We start from the raw sequence: 24,100 nt of genomic DNA on the forward strand, positions 1-24,100 counted from the left end.
CAGACTTTGAATGTTACGTCTAGAATTAATGACTGCACCCGCCGCCCCAGCTCTCTTCATTTTCTCATCCTAAAACGGCGGCGGTGGGGCTGGGGATCCTGCCGGGAGCGCCTGGCGCGCACATCAGTATTAGTCGCTCAGTCGTGTCTTTGTGACCCCATGGACTGTAGCCCGCCAGGCCTCTCTGTCCATGGGATTTCCCAGGCAAGAACACTGGAGTGTGTTGCCATGCCTTCCTCCAGGGGATCTTCCCAACGCAGGGATCGAACCCGGGTCTCCAGCATTGCCGTCAGATTCTTGACCGTCTGAGCCACCAAGGAAGCACATGACATCCATCAAATGATGGCCCATCTTCTGATGTTTGGGAGACCAGTAGGCCGTGTGCTGGTCTCCTCCTGACGTGTGAGGAAATGGCATTTCCCAGAGGCTGTCGTCTGCCACACACAGTGGGGAAGTGGCGGAGGCAGAAACAGACCCTGGGAGAGCCTGGCAGGAAGGCCTGCATACCCGGGTATCCCCGCGCTCCAGGCCACACACCGCATCCTGCGCGGAGACTGGAGTGCCGCGGCGCCCCCTAGTGGCCACATCTGGGGAGCAGCCCGTTTCTCAACCGACGGGCTTGGTGCCTGCAAACCTCAGCAATGTCTCCAGGGCACTAGAAGTGAACAGTCAGGTCGACACCCCCGCCCCCCACCTTATTGAGGGCGTCAGGGGAGGCTTCTGGGAGGAGGCGACTTTTTTTGCTGAGACCGCGAAGTGAGCTGGAGTTAACCAGGTGAAGGGGGAACGGGAGGGTACACCTGGCAGAGGAAAACAGCTCTAGCAAAGGCCTTAAGATGGGAAGATGGGGACTCTGAGGAAATTTCAGGAGTCCAGGGCGGCTGGAGATGGCAGAGTGACAGGGAGTGTGGTGGCTGGGGTAACAGGTGCCAGATTGCGTTGCTTTGAGAGTCTCTAAGAGACGCTGTATTAAAAAAAAAAAAAAAAAAAGATTATTTTAGGTTCTGTTGGGTCTTCTTTGCTGCACCCTGCTTCCTCTAGTTGCGGCGAGTGGGGGCTACTCTTCCTTATTGCGTGTGGGCTTGTCATTGCGGTAGCTTCTCTTGCAGAGTATGGGGCTGGTCCGCTTCTGTAGTTGCAGCACACAGACTCTAGCCCGGGCTCAGGAATTGTGGTGCACGGGGTTAGTTGGCCCACGGGCATGTGTAATCTTCCCGGACCAGGGATCTAACCTGTGTCCCCTGCATTGGCAGGCGGACGCTCAACTACTGGACCACCAAGGAAGTCCAAGAAGCAACTGTATTTTTGACCTAAGGTTACTGGGCTCTAGTCTGTATTGGTACAAGTCCCCTTTGGGCTGTTGGGGCCGACCTGTGAGGGGGTGTGGCCGCTTCCAGGGCGGGGGGATAATTGGATGGGACCCATTCGCGCGCGCGCGCGCGCGCACACACACACACACACACACACACAGTCGGGCACAGAAATCTACACAAGACAGAACTTTATTGATGTAGGGCTTCCTGGTGAGGGGGTGTGTGGGCCCCAGGGCAGGGCCTGTAGCACCATCATGGGGGTAGCCTGGATGACGGGGTCCCCCTGGGGCAGGTAAGGCAGAGAATGGGGTGGGTCTTCCCAGCTCTGCCTCCCGCTTCTAGCTGGTCTGGTTGGGGGCAGGGTGGCAGGGAGGTGGTGCTAATCCCCTCCCCCATAGCGGACATAGATTTCGCCCCCCAGCTCAGAGTGGAGGGGCAGGGCAGTGCTGGGGGGGGCAGGGCACCGGCTGACCCCCTCCCCACCCCCACTCTTCACAGTACATATTCCGATCAAAGGCGGGTGTTGTGTGGGGGGCTCCCTAAAGGTGGGTGGCAAGAGTTCTAGGGAGAGCAACTGTTCCAACTCAAGCTCACCCTGGAGGGGGTGGTCTCTCTGTGAACTGGGAGGTGCGCAGAGGAGGGGCCGTGGGCGTGGCCAGCCCCTCTCCATTCCCTCACCCCCTCCCCCCGCCCCCAGTCAGGAGCCCTGCAGGAGTTCCCAATAAATAACTTCCAGCTCCATCTCACCATTCACTCCCAGTTCCTGCCCCCTCGGGCTCCTTCAGGCTGGTCAGCTGCAGGCCTGGTTCCCCCCACCCCCAGCCCGCGCACATCCAGGGCTCGCTCCGAAGGCCGAGCGCCCTCTAGCGGCCCTGGCAGGTTTTGCAGCACATCTGGCGGAAGTAGGCTCTGCTGCAGAACTGAAATTTCAGCACCAGGGGGCAGTAGGCGACCTTGTTCACATCCTTGCACTCTGAAAGGGGCGGGAGAAGAGGAAGGGGAGGGGAATCTGGTCTCAGCGCCTCCCCCCCTCCCCCCGTAGTGCGACCAATGGCTGCACACCGCTTCCTAGCTTCTCTGTGCCTTGGCTTCTCAGCTCTCAAAGTGGGGCTTCTAACAGTAACCATGTCACTAGGCTCTCTGGAGAATTTTGAAAGAGAGTGCAGGTCTGGGGCTTGGACACCGTATTAAAATGACGAGAAAAGTGTTCCTTTTCCAATTACCCGTTTGGTGTATATAACCCTTGCTCGTTTCCCTTTGTCACACACTGGGGACCTTGAACTCCAGTGTGGTCCTTCCTCTTAGGGTATATGTGTATTCTGTGTTCAAGGTAACTGACAGTCTGTTCCTGACAATGGACCAGGGTTCTCACTTAGCAGTCACTGACGTATGACAGAGCCTGGGCTAATACAGGGCTTCACGTGGATTTAGTCTCTCTCCTTAAGGTGGTATGGAGAAGGCACTGGCGACCCACTCTGGTACTCTTGCTTGGAAAATCCCATGGACGGAGGAGCCTGGTAGGCTGCAGTCCATGGGGTCGCTAAGAGTCGGACACGACTTCAGCGACTTCACTTTCATTTTTCACTTTTATGCATTGGGGAAGGAAATGGCAACCCACTCCAGTGTTCTTGCCTGGTGAATCCTAGGAATGGAGGAGCCTGGTGGGCTGCCGTCTATGGGGTCACACAGAGTCGGACACAACAGAGGCGACTTAGCAGCAGCAGCAGCTTAAGGTGGTATTACCTCCAGTGAATATATTAACACATACCACCACTCCTCCGCCTCTTGACAGATAAGAAAACCAAGACACAGAGATGGAAGATGAATCCAGGCAGTTTGGTCCCAGTGCCTGGAGTAAGTAACCTATAGCTCTCTATGAAATATATATTTACTTAGGTAGAAAGAGATGGGTATATTTAGAGCAGTGGTTTCCAAGGGAGGCAGTTTTGCCTCCCAGGGGATATTTGGAGATGTTTGGAAGCATTTTTCGGTTTTCACCACTGGGAGGAGGGGTACCATTGGCATCTAGCAGGGTCAGGGATGCTGAACCGTTGACAATGCACAGGGCCGCCCGCAAGACAAGGAACCTTCTGGCCCCAAACATCAATAGTGCCCGAGGCTGAGAAACTGATTGAAAGAAAAACATCAGGCAGATAATGTAGCAGATCCCTTTCATGGATCACAGCCTTGTCATGGTGAAGGGATTTGCATAACAATGAAGTTATGAGCTATGCTGTGCAGAGCCACCCAAGACAGACAGGTCATGGTGAAGAGTTCTGACAAAACGTGGTCCATTAGAGGAGAAAATGGCAACCCACTCCAGTATTCTTGCTGTGAAAACCCCATGAACAGTTTGAAAAGGCAAAAAGAGGACACGGGAAATGAGCCCCCCAGATCAGAAGGTATTCAATATTCTACTGGGGAAGTGAAAGTGTTAGTCGCTGTCTTGTCCAACTCTTGTGGACTGTAGCCTGCCAGGCTCCTCTGTCCATGGAGTTTTCTAGGCAAGAATACTGGAGTAGGTTGCCATTGCCTTCTCCAGGGGATCTTCTCCACCCAGGGATCGAACCTGGGTCTGCTGCATTGCAGGCAGATTCTCTGCTAGTCAGAACCACAAGAGAAGCTCACACTGGGAAAGAATGGAGGGCAATTTTTCCATGGGGTCGCAAAGAGTCAGACACAACTTAGCGAGTGAACAACAGCAAATGTCATAGATGGAAATGAACAGGGAGGGTTAGAGTCAAGGAGGTGGTTGAAGGAATGACCTGAGTTTGGACCCCCAGAAAAATCAGGTTCCTACAATGCCTGGCACACAGTGGTACCCAATACATGTTGGCAGGCAGGAGATGATGAAAGATGGTCTGGAGGTGACAGAGAAAGGGATGTCAGTGTTTGGAGGCACCCTAGGGACAAGGGTCCCTCAGCTCTCCTAGCTATGGCATCCTCTGGACAGGGCCCTCCCAGTGCCCCTCGGCCCCCCAGCCCCACAAACCTTCCAAGCCGTCCCCCGGGGGCGCACTGTCACATTTGGCCTCGCACTGCTGTGTGGCGGGTGGCCGCAGGGCCTCGGCGCACTCGCTCGAGGGCTGCCCGGTGTGGCTGGAACAGCGCACAGGGCGCTGCTGCTGCCCGAAGCCACACTGCGCGGAGCACTGTGGGGAGTCGCCGATGAGCGGAAGCCCGGCACCGCCGCCCACCCTGCCACCCCTGCCCTGGGTCCCCGCTCGGCAGGGTGCACGCGCCTACCTCGCCCCACTCCCCCGCCACCCAGCGGGCCGGAGGGCAGCGGCGCAGGTTGCAGCGCATGGTGGCTGGTGGCTTGGCCGCGGGCTGGCAATGCGCGGGGGGCAGCGTGGCGCGGTGATCTGCGCTCTTACAGAGGACCACGCGATGGCGGAGGCCCGGCCCGCAGCTGGGGGTGCACTGCAGTTGGGAGGGGGCGTTTCATGCTCAGTGGGCACCCTGCTCCCCGCTTGAACAAGCCGTGGGGAGGATGCTGATTCAGTGGGAATGGAGGACGGTATAGCTAACTTAGGACCAATCACGGGGGGCCCACTAGGGCCAGCGGGAGTGGGGAGGCGCCTGGGGGGGCGGCACCCGACGTGGGGCCACCCCGGCCCCTCCCTGTTCTGCCTAGGGAGTAGTGGGTGGGCTGCGGGCGGGAAGGGGCGGCTGACCTCCGACCAGTCGAGGGCGGCCCACTCCGGAGGGCAGGCAGGGCCGTGGCAGGCTTCCAGTACTGGGGGGCGCGGCTGCGGGCAAGCGCTGTCGTCCAGCGCCTTCTCCTCGGCCGCTGACACGCGGCGCTGGCACACGACGGAGCGGCTGCGCACGCCTGCATCACAACTGCGGCTGCAGCGCGACCAGTTCCCTACCACCCAGCTGTGGGGGGAGGGGCGGTCTGAGACAGTAGGCAGGGCAGCACCCTGACCTCGGGGCACTGGCAGGTCCTCCCGCCTAACAACCAGCATCCTTATGGAAACTGGCACCCGAATGCCTGCTGTTCCCACCACCCCACACCCCAAACTCAGAACATCTTTACTCTGGACCCTCACTGGGGGCAGGGAGGCACATCAGGGAGCACCACTGCTCTGAGTCTGACTCTGGGACACCCCTGTCTGCACCTTAGGGAGCCTTGACTCCTCTGATCCCAGGAGCCTGTCGCCCCGGCCCTGCAACCCCACCGGCACTCACTCAGGTGGGCAGGGCTCCGTGTTGCAGGCACGCTGCCTCTTGGGCAGCTTGCTGTGGGCGCTGCAGTGGTGGGGGGCCACGGCGGAGCTGTCCAGCTGATTCCGACACTCTACAGCCTGCACCTGGCTGCCTGGGGGCGGGTGACAGGCCCGCTCAGCCCTGCCTGGCCCAAAAGGTCAGCCTGGTGACCAGAACCTGCCCCATCCCGTCCCACTCCTGGGTCTCACCGCCTGCACACTGGGCTGAGCACTTGGTCCAGGGTGCGTAGTGCCAGGAATAGGGAGGCAGTGCATCACGGGCAATGGGTGCATTGAAGCGGTAGCGGAGGGCAGGCAGTTCAGTTTGGGTCAGTACCTGGGGTCGCAGCGGTGGGGGATGGGGGGTGGGGGAGAATCAAATAGAAGCCAAGTTTGAGATCCCAAAAGGATGCTAACGTCCTCCTGCACCGTGCTCCCAGCCCTGCCGTTACCATGACGATGAGAGATGCATTAATGGGTCCTAGGGCTTCTAGGCTCTGGGTCTGATCCGGCCCTTGTCGGAGCTGAAAAGTGGTTCCGGCCAGGGGCAGGCGGTGGGGCTGGGGGGTCCCGGGCAGCCCCTCCAGCAGCAGGGACTCCTGGTCTCCCTTCAGGGCTGGGGGACAGCAAAGAGGTCAGAATTCCAGCCACACTGATACCCCCGCTAACCCCAGTCCTCATTCCCCCACCTCTGGCTCACCCAGGTGACTGAGGGAGAGGTTCAAGTCCTGGATGAAAATGTGGACGGAGCCTTTGGGGATCCAGACGACTTCCTCATACCCTGGAGAGGAGAGTTCAGGTGTCACAGGCTTGGTCTGTCCCTGTACCTGCCTGCCCACCCCACCCCCCACTCCTGGTCCCTGATGACAGCAGGTAACCATTACTGTGCTAAGCGCTTACAGAGAGGCCCACTGTGTCTCTGGCTCTGTTAAGTAGACACGTCATCATACCCACTTTACAGATGACAAAACTGAGGCTCAAAGAGATGAAACAGCTTGCCTAGGTTTTATAGCTAGGAAGTGGTTCAGCTGGGATTTGACCTCCAATTTTCTTACCTCTCAAACCACTAAAATGGTCCAACCCACCCCCACCCTAAGACAAGCAGCAGGACTGAGCTTTGGGCAGAGGGAAGGGGGTACCATGGGGTTCCTGAGCCATATACGGTGACTTGATGGTTTTAGCAGTCAGAGTCAGGTTGCAGTGGGCTCCATCACTTATGACTGGATGATCTTGGGCCCCTGTGGACCCTCTATCCTTGCCCACCTGCATCCCCCATGCATACTGGTTTAACTGCCTGTCCCCTGGACGCCACACTTGGGCTTCAGTGGCTGTTTGGGCCCTTAACACTTTCCCACTCTCACCGCCCCCCAAACACTCCCTGGGGTCTCTTTCCTTCAGCCCAAGGCTGGGAAGCCCTCGACTTACCACACCCTGCAGCTACCCTTGCCCCTAGTAAGCTTTGTGGTCTGGCACAGACAGCCCCTCAGTCCCCTTGGAGAGTCATGCTCCTGGCTCCTCAAGATGGCATGAGACCCTCAGGATGGGGCATGGGAGAGATTTAGGTACCCACCCTCTGGGATGCTTTCAATGTGAAGGTTTAGGCACCAGAGCCCAAGCCAGTTCCTGACTGTGACCTGGGGCACTACTCCTGAATCTTTTGGGGTGAACTGTGCCCCCAGCTGCCAAATGGGGGAGTGTAGGAGAGAAGCTGGGGTCTCTCACCAGTCCCAAGCAAGGCTGGGCTGAAGACCCCCTCGATGGTCTCGCAGGCACTCCCGTCACCCCCGCACACTCGGCACTTGTCCTCTCGTAGGTCGGAGCCCAGGACGCGGTCGCAACCTACGTGCTGGGAAGGGCAGTGGTGGGGGAGGGGGTGTCAGGGAGCCGCCTCCCACCTCCAGCCACCCGCCTCCCCTGCCCTCTCTCTGGGAGTCCCCTCCACCTTGCACTCGCCGCTGACACAAATGTCCACTGTGTCCGGGCGGCAGGGAGTCCCGTCCACCACAGCTGCTGCCCTCTCCGTGTAGAAGTTGAAGCCTTCTGCTAGGCATGTGAGAGAGCAGGCCTTCACGCCCCCTGGGGGGCACAGCCCCATTAGACCAAAGGCCAGACCCCAGACCCAACGAGGATGGGCAGGTTGAGCAGAGGAAGTGGGGTCCCCGCTGTATAGTCCAGGCACTCATGGGCACTCTGGTTCCTTGGGAGAGGGGCTGCTCAAGACAAAACCCATGATCCTGCCTCCACCTGCAGCTGTCCCCCTCCACTCCACGACCTTCTCAGTTCCCTGCTCACCTCCCCGGTATGTCTTCCATGTGTAGAATTTTCCACGAAAGGGGACGCTGTCAAATTCAGAGCACTGCATTTCCCTGAAGTCCTGGGAGCCTGGGGGACAGTCCTGGGGGGCACCAGAAGGGAGAAGTCAGGAGGCCAGGTACGGAGTATGGGGGGATGTAGTTAGGGCAGAGGCCCAGAGGCTGGAGAACTCATGCTCTGAGACTGGAGGCAGGGAAGCCAGGAAGGAGGCCCGAGGGACAGGTGCCTCTGCAATGGGAGTAGGTGACTCACTCGAGTTTGTGGGCAAGCTAAGAATGACACCTGGGTTTCTGGCTTCAGACCATGGGGCCTTTCTTGAGAGAGCGGGCCTAGAAAGGAGTCAAGCACACTCTTCATGAGCGTGTGGGACTTGTGGCTGGGAGTTTTGGACAGGAGACGGTGATCCCTGGTCAGAAAGGAATGCAATGAAAACCTGGCCACTGGATTGGCAAGGAGCACAGGGTCAGCTTTGGAGCAGGGGTGGGGCTTTGGTGGGGAGTAGAATTGGGCAGTAAAGGAAGGGGCCCGTTGTGGCTGGTGCGAGATGCATCTACTGCAAATGTGTGAGCTGGAAGGAGCTGGGACCCAGGACAGGTGTGGGGAGGGCCCGGAAAGGAGCGGGTGGCCGCTGGAGGTTCCAAAGAGATGGTGGCCACCCGGTCAGAGCTCACTGGAAACTGACTTATGCCTTTCTTTCCTCGTGTCAGAGGGACCCGGCTTGAGGTCCTGGGGGAACTCGCCTCGGTGTTGCAGGAGCGGTGCCTCCGTCTCTCTCCCAGGCAGTACTTGCCCCCGATGGTCGGCCTGGAAGCGGGGGCGGACAGGAGAGAAATGGGGCAGGGGGGACGGGGGGAGGGGCCGCCCGCCTCTCCTGCAGAAGGGCCTGAGAACTGACCTGGGGCTGTCGCAGTGTCGGCTGGAGGAGGACACGCCGCCACCGCACGTCCGGCTGCAGTCACCCCACGGGGTCCACGGGCCCCAGGCGCCGTCCACGCCCTCCGGCCTCGACCCGAAGGGGACGCAGACCCGCTTGTAGCACCACTGCGGGTGGGATGATGAGGCAGGTGAGTCGGACTCTGCAGTCTCGAGGCCTTGGCGATCATTCCCACCCCCTCCCCAGGCCCACAGCTGGAGCTCTAAGCCCTCGGGGGGTGGGGCGAAAGGGGGAGGATGGAGGTGGGGTCCGTAGACCTGGATAGTACAGGGTAACGTGGGGGCGTGGCCTAAGCACAGTCCCCAGCAGTGGGTGGAGCTAGTATTGGGCCAAGCATGCAGGGCGTAGCCTGGGAGGGGTGTGGCCTCGGGCAGGGGGCGGGACCTGCAGGCAGTGGGCGTGGCCAAAGCCGATGGCGGGCCCCGGCGGTGGCCCAGGCCGGTCGAGGCTCACCCCCTTGTCGATGGTGTGTGTTTGGCACAACGTGCCCTCGGCGGCCGGGATGCTGTTGGTGATGCACCGGTTGCTCTTGCTCAGACACCACAACTCGCTGCAGACCTCCTGCGGGCCAAGGTGCCCGCTCAGGCTCGGACCCTCCCTCCCACCTTCCTTGGGAGAACCCAGGCGACCCGCTCAGTGGGGCTCCAGCCTTCCTTTCCTGGGTTTCTTTTTGCAACTACTGGCAGGGTATAGGAAGGGACCTCTTCTCGGGCTATAAGCAGCTCTTATCAAACACCTAGTGAAAGTGAAAGTCGCTCAGTCGGGTCCGACTCTTCACGACCCCATGCACTATACATACAGTCCATGGAATTCTCCAGGCCAGAATACTGGAGTGGGTAGCCTTTCCCTTCTGCAGAGGATCTTCTCAACCCAGGGATCAAACCCAGGTCTCCATCATTGCAGGCAGATTATTTACCAGCTGAGCTACAAGGGAAGTCCTATCAAACACCTAGGAGACCCTCAAACTCCCTTAGGCACTATACTCTCCATTTTACTGTGGGAAAACCAAGGATCAGAGAGGTAGGGTCACTTGCTAGAGGTCATACAGCTGCTAAGGAGGCAATCTGGATTCTATCCCAGAACTTTAATCGATAGCTGGGTCTACGATCTAATCCCTCTGTAGTTCAGCCCCTTCTTTAGTAGCTAAGTCCTGTCCCACCCTTGCGACCCCATGGATTGTAGCCCAAGCCCATGGATTGGGCTTCCCAGATGGCACTAGCGGTAAAAACCCTGCCTGCCAATGCAGGTTAGATGTGAGAGACACAGGTTCGATCCCTAGGTTGGTAAGATCCCCTAGAGGAGGGCATGGCAATCCACTCCAGTATTCTTGCCTGGAGAATCCCATGGGCAGAGGAGCCTGGCAGGCTGCAGTCCACGGGTTCACAAATAGTTGGACACAACTGAAGTGACTTAGCACACAGGCCCTTCTATCCATGGGATTTCTGGGCAAGAATACTGGAGTGGGTTGCCATTTCCTTCCCCAGGGGATCTTTTTGGGAGTTCAACCCCTGGCACTTCCCAAATTTCTAGAAGGAAACTTGGGACCGGCTGAGGAATAAGGAGGAAGGATGCTGGATTTCTTTTTAGAGTGGGCAAAGCAGCCCACCTCAAGAGCTGTGGTTCTGAAAAATCCAGGCTTGATGATGGCTCAGGTCAAGGGCCCCACCTCTAACTTTTTATTCCCCCAGCAGGTGGTTCTTATTGTTTCCCCAACCTAAACTGGCGAAGCTCCTCAAAGTTTTAATCTATGGAAGGTTGAGAGGGGATAAGGCCAGGCTAGGTCTGTGTGGAAAGCTGCTCTAGTTCTCCCAGTGAAAAATCAGCCCATCTTCTTCCTGAGTCTTACTTGGGCTGGCCCAGACCCTGGCAACCCACTCTGGTACTCTTGCCTGAAAAATCCCATGGACAGAGGAGCCTGGTGGGCTACAGTCCAAAGGGTCACAAAGAGTTGGACACGACTGAGTGACTAAACACACAACACAAAGACTCTGGCAGCAGGTCCTGTCCATGGCAGGAAGCTGGATCAGTCCCAGGGAGCCATTCTGACCCTTTAGGTCCAGGTTAATTAATATCCCTGGACAAGCTTTACTGGGTTCAGGTGTGGCCAAATCTGACCTTCTAGCCTACATCCTGTTCATTTCCTAGAGTCTTGCCTCTGAGATGTGGAAATCCTTCTTGCCTCATTTTACAATCACATGTAATCTTCTCTTTGAACCTGATCCTCCTAAGCTTTGAAGATTTGGGATTGGACCCATCAATGGCTGTAGGAAGGGACATTTCCTGTGTCAGCCTCTGAGACAACTGCACACATATGAGAAGCTTACAAGGTGGTCCTCAAACTTGCTCCCTCAAAGGATACTCTCATCTTAAAGACTCAGCCTGGGGCTTCTCTGGTGGCTCAGTGGTAAAGAATCTGCCTGCCAATGCAGAAGTCATGGGTTCAATCCCTAGTCTGGGAAGATCCAACATGCCTCGGAACAACTAAGCCAGTGTGCCGCAACTATTGTTCCCGGGAGCCGCAACTTCTGAGCCTGTGTGCAGCAATCACTGAAGCCCATTCACCCTAGAGCCTGTGCTCTACAACAAGAGAAGCTCCTTTAATGAGAATCCTGGGCACTGCGACAAAGAGTAGCGCCCGCTCACTGCAACTACAGAAAACCCCGCACAGCAATGAAGGCCCAGCACAGCCAAAAATAAATAAATAAATAAATAAAATTATTAAAAAAAAAAAAACAACAAAACAACACCTCAGCCTGGTTTTCTGGCTTCACTTGGGTTATATTCTCCTGGCCATTTGCTAAAATATGACAGATCCCACTTCTGACACCTCTTAAAGAGAACTGCCTAGTCTAGCTCTGCTTATCCTCCTTTCCACAAGGACGTGCCATGGTCTGTAAGAAATGAGCCCTGGGTCTCATTTAACTCTGGGAGACTTTAACTCCACCACTGATTTGCAACACATCCCCCCTCTCTGCGCCTTGTCTGTAAGATGGGCCTTGCCTACATATGCCTGACAGGCATGTGACGACAGAGTCAGTATGAAAGGGCTTGCACAAACATCTTGTTACAGAGTGATAAAGGCCGCGACTACCTCCGGACCATGCCTCAGGTCCAGCTCTTTACACATATTAACTGAGTTACATGTAGTCCATTATTTATCCCTTTGCCAGGAGGGCCCAGAAGATGTTCCTTGGAAAAATAAAAGGAAAAGTCTATGCAACATACAACCAGCAGTGGTCTGTGCGTGATAATCTGGCACTTCCTCCACCTCCCTACCTCATTATAAACTTTGGATTCAGAAAAAAACCTCGACTCAAATCCCGGCTCCACCATGTTCTCGAACTGTGACTTTGGGTAAGGCCTTCTTCCTATTCCTCAGTCCGTCCCCCCGCAATGTGTGGCTGTCAGGATTGTCAGGAGTTTAACTGAGATGATAGGTATGGCATGCTGGACCTGTAGTGGGCATTCAGTAAGTGTCTGCCATCACCGTCACAGTTAGGACCCCTGGGACACAGCAGAGGCTCAAGTGGCTTCTGAATTCTTTAGGAATTCACTAGAGGGAGCCAAGTTGGGTGGAGTGGGGTGGCAAGAGTGGGTTAAATATAAATGGATCAAGGGGCTTCCCTGGTAGTACAGTGGTTGAGAATCTGCCTGCCAACGCAGGAGACATGGGTTTGATCTCTGGTCTGGGAAGATCCCATGTGGCAGCTAAGCCTGTGCGCAACAACTACTGAGCCACCATTCTAGAGCCTGGGAACCACAGCTACTGAAGCCCACGTGCCTAGAGCCTGTGCTCTGCAACAAGAGAAACCACTGGAACGAAAAGCTCACACACTGCAACGAAGAGTAGCCCCCGCTTTCTGCAACTAGAGGAAGCTTGCACACAGCAACAAAGATCTGGCACGGCCAAAAATAGCTAAATGAGTAAATAAAATAAATCTTTAAAAAGATTTAATGGATTGAGGGTTTCTTTCCCTGTCTCGCACTGGAATAAAGTGAGGGCTTTTAACACCTCCCTGCTCCCTGTTTGGAGTTGACACGGCCTCAGCTTGGACATTCAAACTGATCTTTTTGAGTCCTGACGATGTGAAGGGCTGCGGCTGGGCTATTTGGGGTGAGCCTGTAACGAGTTGGGGAGCATGTTCAGGGAATTGGGGAAGATGGGCAGGGGAGGGGCAGGCCCTAGATGAGCCGGGGGTCCCTGGTGGCTGAAGAGGGAAGCCAGTGGGGCACCAGTTTCCTGGGAGGAGCTGGGAGGGCACCCCCAGCTCGCTTCTCTTTGGGTGGATGGGGCTTTGGGAGCTGAGCCTAAGCCTCAAGAAAGAGTGGGGCGTGATCAGGAGGCTCAGAGCTTGTCCAGCTAAGGACTGGGGCCAAGAGATCTTGTGAACCAGTCAGCGGGGGATGCAGGGAATGAAGACAGGGTGTCCCTGGAAGCCTTTGTCCCATTTTTTTGCCAAGTGGGGAAGATGGTTCATCCCTTGGGAAACTATTTCCACCAAGTCTGGATGTTTGGTTAAAAATGGCCCCGTTAGGGATCTTGGGACTTTGGTCCTGCTGCAACAGAAGGGGTACCCCCCAGGTTCTCCCCAGTTCAGCCCCCAAAACAGGGGTCTGGAGAAGCAAGGGGATCCCATTCTTGTCCTTGAGCACTGAGATTGCGTGTGACATTTGTATAACCCTCCCATCCATCTCTGTCCCCGAACCCGCCACTGAGGCTCACATCCCTTCCCAGCTCTCCCATCCCCACCCCCTGTCCCCACCCCACCCCTGACCCTGGTGGTGGTGGGCCCCCTCCCCTCCCAGGAAGGAAAGCAGGAAGGCTCTCTCTACCCCGTATTTACACTGACGCGATTTGACTCCATGCTGGAAGCGGCACTGCTCATCCGCGTCGTAGGCCTGGCCAGGGGCCACGGTTGGGTACACGAAGTCCTGTCTGGGGGGCCGGTTGTTCAGGCAGAGCCCCAGGCCTGAGCTGTGGAGAGAAGAGTGTGGCTGTCACACTGGAGGGCTGCAGGCCAAGCACACAGGGGCCCTGGGGAGCAGCCCTGAGCGTATCCCCCTCCTCGGAGGCAGCCCCTCTCCCTGCAACATGAGTGTGAGACCCTGGGCGGGATGGGCAGGCGGGCGGGCAGATCCTCACTCCAGAAAGCTGGTGATGTAGTCGCGGCTACAGGAGGACCACACGAACGGGTTGGTCTTCATGGTGATGTGAGCCGCCATGAGCTTTGCTGGGTCCTGGCCACGGGCCCCGCAGCTGTTGCCCACGCCGTCGTGGTTCATGCCAAACCTGGGGACAGGGCCAGTGAGCAGCTCCACCAGGTGCCGGGCGACACTCCCTGCTCCTCCTGCCCGCCGCCTCCCGTGTCCCCGGCCTCACGTGTGTCCGATCTCGTGGGCGATGGTGAACGCCGTGGCCAGGCCGATATCTTCGTTAATGCTACAGCTTCTCTCTCGCTCGCACATGCCGCCCACAGGGGCCAGGCCTGGGGAATGGGCGTGGGGGTGGGGCGGGGCTGGGGGCTCAGGGCTGTGTCTGTCGGCTCTGTCCACTCTGCCAGGTCCCCACCCCCACCGGGGCCAGTGTCACCCAGCCCACTGCCTTCAGAGGTGCCTGAAACCCAGGGGACCCGGGTACCTAGTGTGCCGCAGGGTTTGTTCTTGTAGATGCAGATGTCATAGCTGTGGGAGGAGACGGAGGAGTCAGGAGGCTGGGCTGCCTCCCTAAGGGCCGCCCTCCCTCAACCCTCTCACGGTTGAGTCCTGCCCCTGAACCGAAACCTCATGCTCTTCTCCCAGCCAGCCTTGGAGATGCTGGGGTGCACAAGTGGCCGACTGAACAAAGGACAGAGTGAGGGATGCGTCAAGTGCCCAAATAGATCCCCACCTGCCTCCCCACATTCTCAGGCTTGCAGCAGCCCCTCCCCTTCCCTGGCTCCCCGACAGGGCGACTAGACAGTCCTGGTCTCTCCCATCTCCCAGCAGAAGTGACCTCTGCTTGGACCTGGGCAATCCCCTGGACCATTTGCTCCTCCCCCGGCCCCCTCCCCAACAGAAGGCGCCCCCCGGAGCCTTCCTTGCCCCTCACCGCGTGATGAGCACTGCCGTGTCATGGTTGGCCACACCGTTCTCCGGAATGGCATTGCCATGGCCGCTGCGGTTCACGATGGACTTCTGCCACTTACAAAAGCTGTCCAGGGACTTCCCGGCATGGTGGGTAATCTCCAGGGTGGGCTGAGGATGGACAGAGTGAGGTACGCGGGTACCAGCCACCCAGGGGGCAACGCAGGCAGTGCTGAATTCTGTGGTGGTGGAAGGTGGGGGAACCTCCCCCCACCCCCGCACCTGGTCCTCTGTGAGCAGGATGAGGCGTGTTACCAGGATATTAACGATGTTTCCCAGACTCGAGTCCTGGAAAAGTTTGGCAACCTGACCTCCAAGAAACAAGAGAGACCGAGTCTTAAGAGGGGCCCAGAATAGGAAACAAAAAGAAATGAGGACAACAGCTTGTATCAATCAAGAGCCTACTGAGTGCTGGGGCTCAGGCTATGCCTGCCGCCCAGATCTTCACAGTAGATATTAGTATTCCCATTTTACAGATAAGCCACCCGATGCTCAGAGAGGTCAGGACGCACAGCTAGTAGGTGCTGAAAGTGGAACTCCAGTCTGGCTAAGCCTTCCTGCTAGCGTTTGTCTTTCTGACTCAAACCCCCAGCTCAGCCTGTCTACTTGTCCTCCATCCTCGAGGCCCACCCAACAGCTGCCTCTGCCCAGAGGCGGCCTGAAAGATGTGCACATCTGGCCTCATTCCATACTGTCTGAAGGCACCGATTTGAGCATCACCACTGGAAAGTGGATGTGTGGAGGCTGGAAGCTCTGGAGCCAGTGGTCAGAGGGGAGGTGGATGACTGAGGCCACTCTGTGCAATGACCTTGAAGCCCTGAGCCATCACCATCCCATGTGGAAACTCCCCAGAAACCCTGGCAGGTTTGAGGAAACTTGGAAGCCCAAGGAAGGGAGGCAGAGCCTGGGCAGAAACCAGTGGGGTTAGGCATGATATTATGTCTACATAATAGGTCATCTGTCTGTGCTAAACTTTCTCTCTTCCCTTTTTGCTTCAGTGGAACAACAGCATCACTCATCAAACCCTGACTACATGCCAAGTTGTCTAGCTGTCTTCCCTCCCACCACAGCTTTGTGACAGGTACTATTAGAATCCCATTTTACAGAGGCGGGAACTGAGGCTCAGAAAGGTCCAGAGTCTTGATCAAGATCCAAGACGGGCGCCAACTCTGAGTGTGAGTCAGCCAGCTCATCTTGTATGAATTTACAGGAAGGTGCTCGGGTGAGCCCTGCATGCAGAGAGACGCACGCCCATAAGTGTACTGCTAACCTCAACAAGTACCTGCAAGCTGCCTGTTTAATTTTATACAGTAAACAATTATAGGGTAAGTACTATGAGTTAGGTGTATGGTGAGCACTTTAGCAATTCACTGTATCCACGTAGCCTTATGAAGTTGGTACTATGATTAAACCCATTTTACAGGTGGGTAATCCAAGGCAGAGAGGCAAAGTAGCTTGCCCAAGGGCACACAGTCAAAGATTGGCAAAGCTGAGATTTAAGGCCAGGTTGGCTAGCTCCTGAGTTCATGCTCCTAACCACTGTGCTAGGCTACTTTCACTAACAGGCTTTCTTTCTGAGGCACCCCGTCCCCTTCCCATTCTGTTTCACTGGCATTTGATCAGTGATGGGGGGGATGGTGACAGCCCTTTTCCTGACTCTGGAGGTGGGCTCCACATTTTTGGGGGTCCATGTCCAGGGAGGGGGAGGCACTTACAATGTTCATGATGGCCAGCACGTACTGTTCCACATCCCGGCGTCCGTGGTAGGCCACCATCATCTTGTCAGCCACCACCAAGGTCTCCACGTAGCGCTCTCGGCTGACGGAGCGCTTCAGGCCTGGTTGGCCACGCTCTGTTTCATTCCCGAGGGGCCGGGCAGGTGGCGGTTTCAGGGTGCGCAGCCACCACGGCCGCCCCTTCCACGGTTTCTCATCTGGATGGGCAATTTCTGGTCATTCTGCTGCTTTCTCTAGCTGTCCGAGTCCCTGTCTGATGGTTCATCTGCCTGTCAAACACCTCATTCTTTTGCTCTTGGTTCTACAGTGGTGAGGCTGCCCCACTGCCAAACTCATTGGTCGAACAGCCACCCAGCATCCCATGACAATTAACATGACCATGCAGCTTCCCGACAATTCTACTGCCCAAATAGAGGTGTGTAGCAGCCTGCTCTACTGCCAGAACTGTGTGCTGGTATGGCTCCCTGGCCTTCTGACTGGGCAACTTTTTACTCACCCTGCAGCCCAACTGTCTGGCTGTAGAATAATCCCCCTGCCTGACAGTCTTTTCTGATCAGCTGTCTCACTGGTCATCCAACTATGACACCACTTTTCTGTTAGTACAACCCACTGTGGTTGTGTGTCTGCCACGATATGCTACTTTGAGACTGTCAGCTATGCAACTAACAACATTCCAGTGGTCTGTATTTTCACGGACAGAGATTATTGTTTTTAGCTCTATGACTATCCTGGTGAATCACTGATGTCCAGCTGGCTCCCCTAATGGCTTAAGACAGTAAAGAATCTGCCCGCAATGTGGGACACTTGGGTTCAATCTCTGGTTTGGGAAGATCGCCTGGAGAAGCGAATGGCTACATACTCCAGTATTCTTGGGGCTTCCCTGGTAACACAGATGGTAAAGAATCTGCCCACAATGTGGAAGACCTGGGTTCGATCCCTGGGTCGGGAAGGTTCCCCTGAAGATGGGAAAGGCTACCAACACCAGTATTCTTGCCTGGAGAATTCCATGGACTGAGCAGCTTGGCAGGCTATAGTCCATGGGGTTGCAATGAGCTGGACACGACTGAGCAACTAACACTTTACTTCCTTTCCCATCCCTTAAATATCTGATGTTATAACTGTCCCCCTGCACATCTGGTTGTAAATCTGATCTCCCAAATGGTGGTTAAGTTCTCCTGACATTTTCCATTGTGCAACTGCTCCAGTATCTGCTACCACTATCCCGCTGCTTAACTGTCTGATCAGACGATAATCCCACAGATGGATGGTTTTACAGCACCTGGCTGGCTATCCGGCTGCCTTTCTCACTCACTGTTGGGCCATCGGACTCTGGAAGTGACAGATGGGCTTGTCCACTGCCTACTGCCCTGCTGACCATCTGCATTGCTCCCTGCACGCAGCTGACCTTCCAGGTGGAGGGACGCCGGCATGCACCTCTATCTTGAGGCACAGGTATTGTGCCTCTGCCCAGCCCCAGACAGACAGCTGTACCTCTCACTCCACAGGCTGTGTCCAGGTGAGGGTGACGCAGAGAGGAACGCTTATATACCACGTGGGGGCCACTCTCCTCCGGTCCCCGGTGCCCCTTGGGCCCCCCTTGCAGGGGCTCGATTAAGTATTCTTCTTCATCTGCCACAATCAGGCCGTGCTGGGGGTCGGGAAAGTGGGACAGAAGGTTCGGTCAGGTTCCGGGTCCCGGGACCCCTGGGGCCCTATCTCTGTCGTTCTGATTTGATTCCGTTTTACTTGGTTTACGGTGCTACTGCCTTTTCAGTTTCTTCAGATGGGTGTTCAGCCCATTAATTTTCAGCCTGACCTAAGGCTACACATTTTCTTCTAAGTCCTGCTTTAGCTGCATCTTAAAATAGCTAATCCTCTGGGTTAGCTCAAAATGTTTCAACAACTCCCACGGAAGGGGACTTCCCTGGTGGTCCAGTAGCTAAGACTCTGCACTTCCCAGGCAGGGGACCCGGGGTCAATCCCTGGTCAGGAAACTAGATCCCACATGGAACAACTAAGAGTGTGCGTGCTGCCACTAGAGATGCGGCATGCACGATGAAGATTAAAGATCCCGTGTGCTGCAACTAAGACCTGGCGCAGCTGAATAAAGACAGGAAGGAAAAAAGAGAGGGGAAAAAAAAAGTTGGAATTAATAAAAACCCCTGCCACTGTGATTCCTTCTGTGACCTATATAAGTGTTTTTCTTAACTCCCAAGCTTGTAGGCGTTCCTCCCTATCTCCCAGAACCCTCCACTCACCAGGCCCCCGCAGGTGCTGATGGCCACGTGGGAGCTGCTGGCCTGGCCCTGCAGGTGGCCCGCGTAGAGGCAGTGGGGCCGGGCGGCCCTCTGCCAGGCCAGGCCTTCTCGAGTCCAGTACTCCACGGACACGTGCCCCGCCAGGAGGCGAGGGCTGTGGGTCAGGTTTAGCAGGAAGTGGGTGCTGGGTGCGGCCACCTTGTAGAAGAGACGGGACTCTGCTTGAGGTCCCGTGCCCCGACGCTGCCTCCGGGGGGCCGGGGGCGAGAAGGCCAGCAGCGCCCCGTTGTGGTCCACTCGGGTGGGGAAGGCGATCTCATAGCTGTCTAGACTGGACAGGAACTCATCTATGGGTGAGGGTCAGAGGCCTGGGGTGGGCCCCGGGAAGGAGCCCTGTGTCCTGCCTGCTTGGCTGCAGGGTGAGTGAGGCTGGCTTCAGTGGCCCCTGAATCTGGGTCACTGGCCGCAAGACTCTGGCCTCACCAACCCCAGGGCCTCCCCAGTGCCCACGATCCCCGTTCAGTTCCCACTGCCACCCCCCACCCTGGGTTGGGCCTACCTTGAGACCGGAAGGCGTGTGTGACCTCGAATGCGAGGCCCAGCCCCAGGGCGAGGGCCCAGTGGAGGATCTGGCAGGCGGGAGCCATAGAGGCCACGTGTCCACATGTCTCTCCCCAGCCCCGGCTGCTGGCAGCCCATGCAGCGCTGCCTTCCCTGTTCACAGCCTGGACAGCATCACCGGGCTCCTGGGAGGCGAAAGGGTGGGGAGCTGGGTCAGGGGGGCCTGGCCCTACTGCTGGCTGGAGCAGTGCCAAGGTCCCTTGCCAGGTGGACAAGGGCACCTGCAACCAACCCTCTTCCCAATCCAGGTTTGAAGACTCTGAACGCATCTCTAGCTCAGCAAACTCCCTCCCCTTCCCCCCACGCCCCCAGCGTCCCCCTTATCCTCTTAGGACAGCTGAGGATCTGGACTCCACGAGCACCTACTATGTGCTGGCTACTGGCCAAGCACATTCATCTCCATGATAACCCTTAGGATTCATTCATCAGGTGGTGACTACATAATATAGGCTTCCCTGGTGGCTCAGGTGGTAAAGAATCTGCCTGCAATGCAAGAGACACAGGTTCAATCCTGGGTCGGGAAGATCCCCTGGAGAAGGGCATGGCAACCCACTCCAGTATTCTTGCCTGGGGAATCTCATGGACAGAGGAGCCTGGCAGGGTACAGTCCATGGATAATATGAATACAGTCTCTGCCCCACTCCCCCCTCAACCCATGGGACTCAATCTCCCAGGAGCAAGATGACAGACCAGTAAATGAAGAGACACATGATTCAGATCAGGCCATGCTCTTTATGAGAAATAACCGAGAGGCTTGGAAGTGGAGGTGGGAGGATGAAGAGACAGGAGAGGGTGTGCCAGGTGGCGGAGCAGCAGGGGGCAAGGTCCCGGGGGCAGGGAGGAGCTTGGTGCGGACCCACGACCCCGAGGGCCAGCGCAGGAGGACCACAAGGGGAGAGGGAGACTGGCCTGGGACACAGGAAGGTTGGTCAGCGTGCATTTTCAACCCAGAGGAGACCCAAGGCCAGTGCTTGGTGCCCCTCCCACCTTGGGTGAGGGGTCCTGCCTTGGGAGTCTCTGCCATGGGTAGCACCACTCACCCCACCCTGCATCCTGATCTCTGTTCCCGTGACCTCTCCTCCACCCTGCCCTTCCAGCCTGGCCCTTAGTCCCGCTTCCTCTCATTTCCGATTCTTCCTCGAAGCTTCAGGCCTGTGGGGCAGGTCTATTTCTCCAGCATCTACCCTGGTCTGTTTCTCCAGCATCTACCCTGGGCCAGCCTGCCACAGACACCGCTCTGGGCCACCGCCCTGTGCCAAGCCCTCCACCCCCTCCTGTCTCCGCCCTCCTCCTCCTCCTCTGTGCAATTTCCCCCTTAATCACACACTGTCTTGTTTTCTTTGCAGCCTGGCCAAGTCTGAGAGTTGATCCCCAAACAGGGCAGTTCAGCTCCTGAGGGATGAAGCCAGATAGATGCTGACTTAGAAGCTGACCTCTCCCCTCTTCTGATTGGAGCCCCTCGGCCCAGCCCAGTGATGGGGAGCTCACTCTCACACTTTGTGTTGCTCTTTTCAGACAGGCTGATGTTTACCCCAGGGGTTTCTTTTTCCCCCTCTTGTTTACCTTACGGGGGCTTCAGTTGGTGGCGCGGTGTCGAACCCTTGTGTGCGGGTCCCTCTGGGCCTCAGCGCCTCTTCTGGGAGCCTGGACAGGGTGGGAAGGGGCAGTGAGGAGAGAGGAGCTGGGGCTGCAGTTCAGGGGTCACTGAGGACACCTTCTCCCCAGCCCTGGTCAACCTCCCTTTGGCTTTCATCCTCCCTTGGTTCCTAGCCCCCGTTCCCCCAAAGTTCCCTCCTCCCCCACTTCTGTCCCCCTCTCCCACCCCACCCCCATCTCCTCTCCTATTCCATCCCTGACTAGCTCTGGGATTCAAGCGCTCCCTGTGTGGGGGTCCCTTGAGCCCCTTCCTGCCTTAACCACCTCCCCATGTCCAGGCGGCAGCATTCTCACTGCAAATGAGGCTGGAGCCCCTTGGCCTCACCCCAGTCCTGTCTCTCCTCCTCCTCCTCCTACTCCTCGCACTGCCAGGCCTGGTACAGTCCTCACCTCATTCCTCTGAAGCTGGGCCCCTCTCCCCAACAACCTCACCCGCCTCTGGTGCTTCCAGCTCAAGGGGGTGTAGTGGAGAGGGTGGAGGACCCAGCACAGGTGATGGGTGGGGTGGGGTGGGGTGTGGGGTGGGAGGAGCCTGGGAGGGTACAGGTACGAAGAGTCTACCAGGGGGAGGCCAGCATCTGTAATAGGGGGACAGCCTGTGCAGGGGGTTGGGGGTGGGGGTGGTGGTGGGGCCCATGAACAGATTGGCTGCTCTGGGGCAGGGAAGAGAGGAGGCCAGGGGACAGGTAGAGGATTCCTGGGCCTGAGCCTCTAGGGGTGGGGGCAATAGCATGTCAGCAGGGGGTCCCCCCAGGCTGCATGTGGGGGGTGATCACACGTCTGCGACTGGGTGACTTTGTGTGTGGTGTCTGCCCATGTGACCCTGCGCGCAGCTGCAGGAGTGTGTTTGTGTGTGTGTGTGTGTGTGTACCCAGGCCTGGCCTTCCCCCCAGCTCCTCCTCCTGGAAGGCAGGAGGGAGGTGGCCGGTGTGGGGGAGGGTGCCAGCTCGCTGGAGGCTGGGGGAGGAAATGCCGGACGGAAACCGCCTCTACGGAGACTCCATCCCATCCTGGGGATCCTGGGGGGACCCCCACTGCTCTACATCCAGACTCCAGGGCTGAGCTGGGGGCCAGGGCCACAGAGCCTCCCTGTGGAGGCCAAGGCCGAGATGGAGGCTGCCCTGGGGCAAAGGCCAGGCAGGAGTCCCTGCCTGGAGAGGAGAGCAGACAAAGGCCCAGCCCGGAGGAGGCCGGCACCCAGGCACCCGGTGGGTACGCAGCCAGCCGCTAATTAAAGGCCCTGAGCCCCTGGCTGGAGACACTGGAGACAGACCTCCGTCTCCGAGGCCCCAGTCACCAACTCAGGGGAAGTGGGCGGCGGCCCTCCCACACCCAGACACACACACACACACACACACATATACAGAGACTTGAGGGTGACCATACCTGTGCAGCAGGGGGACCAACAATCAGACACCCCAGACCCACAAGACAACCCCCCTACTCAGTACACACTCACACATCCCAGCACCAGAGACACAACCACAGACTCCCCAGATCTGTGTGCATACACACTCATTCACACACACACCCCACAGACAGACACACACACCCGGGCCTACGTGCACAGACACGTACACACTCAGAACAGACCAGGAACACACTCACACAGTCCTGCAAGCCTCGAGACCCACCAGATGTATGTACCCACAGGCGTTTACACACTCCTTACACCCTGACACACACAGGGAGACACGCCGGCAGATGTGTGCAAATACACACTCATCCGGACACTTACCCAGGAGACACTGGACTCCGTGCACACATTGGCTTACGCTCACACTTCCGCAGATACACAACACCCACATCACACATCACACACAAGTTCAAACACAGCCAGACATTCAGATTTTCACGTAGGCACACAGGCGCCGACACACGGCATTTATACAGACGTGGATATCCACATCCACACACACACACACACACACACACACACACACGCACACACGGAGCAAACAAACCCAGACAGGAGCTCCCAGGACCTCAGGGGCGCGCTGAGTGTCGCACACGCTCAGGGACATCACACACCGCTGCAGCCCCCACGGCCCGACGTCCCCCGTCCCGCGGCCCAGGGACACCCCCGGGCTGCGACGCGGACGCACAGGGTCGCCCGCAGCCCCCCGGCCCGCCGCGCCCCGCCCGCTCCGTTACCCGCGGCCGGCCGCCCGCCCGGGCCTCCGCCTGCTGTCCCGCCGCGGTCTCGCCGGCCCGCGCGCAGGAAGGGAGGGAGCGAGCGCGGCGGCGTGGCCGGGGGAGGGGGCGCGGGGACGGCACTTCCTGAGCCGCCTGCCAGGGTTATAAAAAACCCCCAAACCGCGCGCCGCCAGGACCCCGCCCGCCGCCGCCCGGCCTGGGCCGCGGGCTGGACCCGAGCCAGGGCCCCGGGAGCTCGGGCGGCCCCGCCCGGACCGGCGCCCCGCCGTGGGGGCGGGGGAGGGGTGGGGGAAGAGGGGGGTGACACAGTGGGGGCGGGGACAGTGGGCGGGGGCTGGGGGAGCGGAGGGGGCGGAGGAGTGGGGGAGGGGAGGGTCAGGGTATCAGGAGGGAGGGAGAATTAGGCAGGGGTAAGGGAAACGGGGAAAGGGGAGCAGGGGGCTGGTCGGGGGAGGGGGAGATGGAAGGGAAAGAGGCGGGGCGAGGGGGAGGCGGCAAAATCGGGTGGGGGGATCAGAGGCAGGGAAGGGGGAACAGGGAGGGGGAGGGGAGGGCTCACTCCCTCGCTAGCATCCACAGCGTCCACAACAGCTGTTATTTATTGAAGGCTCCTCCTCGCTCAAGCAAGCATTTATTGGGCGCCTCCCGTGTGCCAGGCACAGTGCCCAGGGAGGCTGGATCCATCTCAACCTGCTCCCTCCCAGCTCTACCCTCTGGGAGTTTGACCAGCCCTAAGCCTGGGCATGGCCTGACTGGGCCCATTTCACAGAAGAGGAAA

The 24,100-nt window shown here is 57.8% G+C and overlaps 1 protein-coding gene across 7 annotated transcripts; it reads right to left on the reverse strand.

The window, feature by feature from the left end:
• Positions 1-1,484: 1,484 nt before the first annotated feature.
• Positions 1,485-23,490, reverse strand: ADAMTS10 (ADAM metallopeptidase with thrombospondin type 1 motif 10). 7 transcript variants are annotated; one of them, XM_070792931.1, is made up of 26 exons: positions 23,320-23,475; positions 21,073-21,153; positions 19,448-19,634; positions 18,889-19,235; positions 18,122-18,278; positions 16,610-16,827; positions 15,117-15,200; positions 14,860-15,005; positions 14,410-14,453; positions 14,152-14,257; positions 13,915-14,061; positions 13,605-13,746; positions 9,225-9,332; positions 8,733-8,878; positions 8,578-8,641; positions 7,817-7,919; positions 7,467-7,600; positions 7,247-7,370; positions 6,225-6,305; positions 5,977-6,140; positions 5,735-5,861; positions 5,508-5,637; positions 4,991-5,195; positions 4,560-4,736; positions 4,306-4,465; positions 1,485-2,286 (listed from the first exon to the last, which is right to left on the reverse strand). In XM_070792931.1, the coding sequence occupies exons 3-26, from the start codon at positions 19,533-19,535 to the stop codon at positions 2,177-2,179; spliced, it is 3,312 nt and encodes a 1,103-aa protein (XP_070649032.1). In that variant the 5' UTR covers positions 19,536-19,634; positions 21,073-21,153; positions 23,320-23,475; the 3' UTR covers positions 1,485-2,176. The 7 variants fall into 7 exon arrangements, 6 of the variants coding, with proteins under 6 accessions (XP_070649032.1, XP_070649030.1, XP_070649031.1 ...); XM_070792928.1 differs by lacking the exon at positions 1,485-2,286 and adding an exon at positions 2,305-3,440 and having other exon boundaries at positions 9,156-9,332; positions 23,320-23,484; XM_070792929.1 differs by having other exon boundaries at positions 9,156-9,332; positions 14,860-15,200; positions 23,320-23,481.
• Positions 23,491-24,100: the final 610 nt, after the last annotated feature.

This window comes from Bos indicus, chromosome 7 (genome assembly GCF_029378745.1).
Source record: "Bos indicus isolate NIAB-ARS_2022 breed Sahiwal x Tharparkar chromosome 7, NIAB-ARS_B.indTharparkar_mat_pri_1.0, whole genome shotgun sequence".
NCBI lineage: Eukaryota > Metazoa > Chordata > Mammalia > Artiodactyla > Bovidae > Bos > Bos indicus.

Excerpts from the sequence above, each read along its gene's own strand:
- ADAMTS10 (XM_070792926.1), bottom strand. The coding sequence starts at position 19,535 with ATGGCTCCCGCCTGCCAGATCCTCCACTGGGCCCTCGCCCTGGGGCTG. Across the intron at positions 19,236-19,447 it reads ACACGCCTTCCGGTCTCAAG|ATGAGTTCCTGTCCAGTCTA; the intron begins GTAGGCCCAACC and ends CCTCACCCATAG. Across the intron at positions 6,141-6,224 it reads CCTCTCCCTCAGTCACCTGG|CCCTGAAGGGAGACCAGGAG; the intron begins GTGAGCCAGAGG and ends GCTGTCCCCCAG.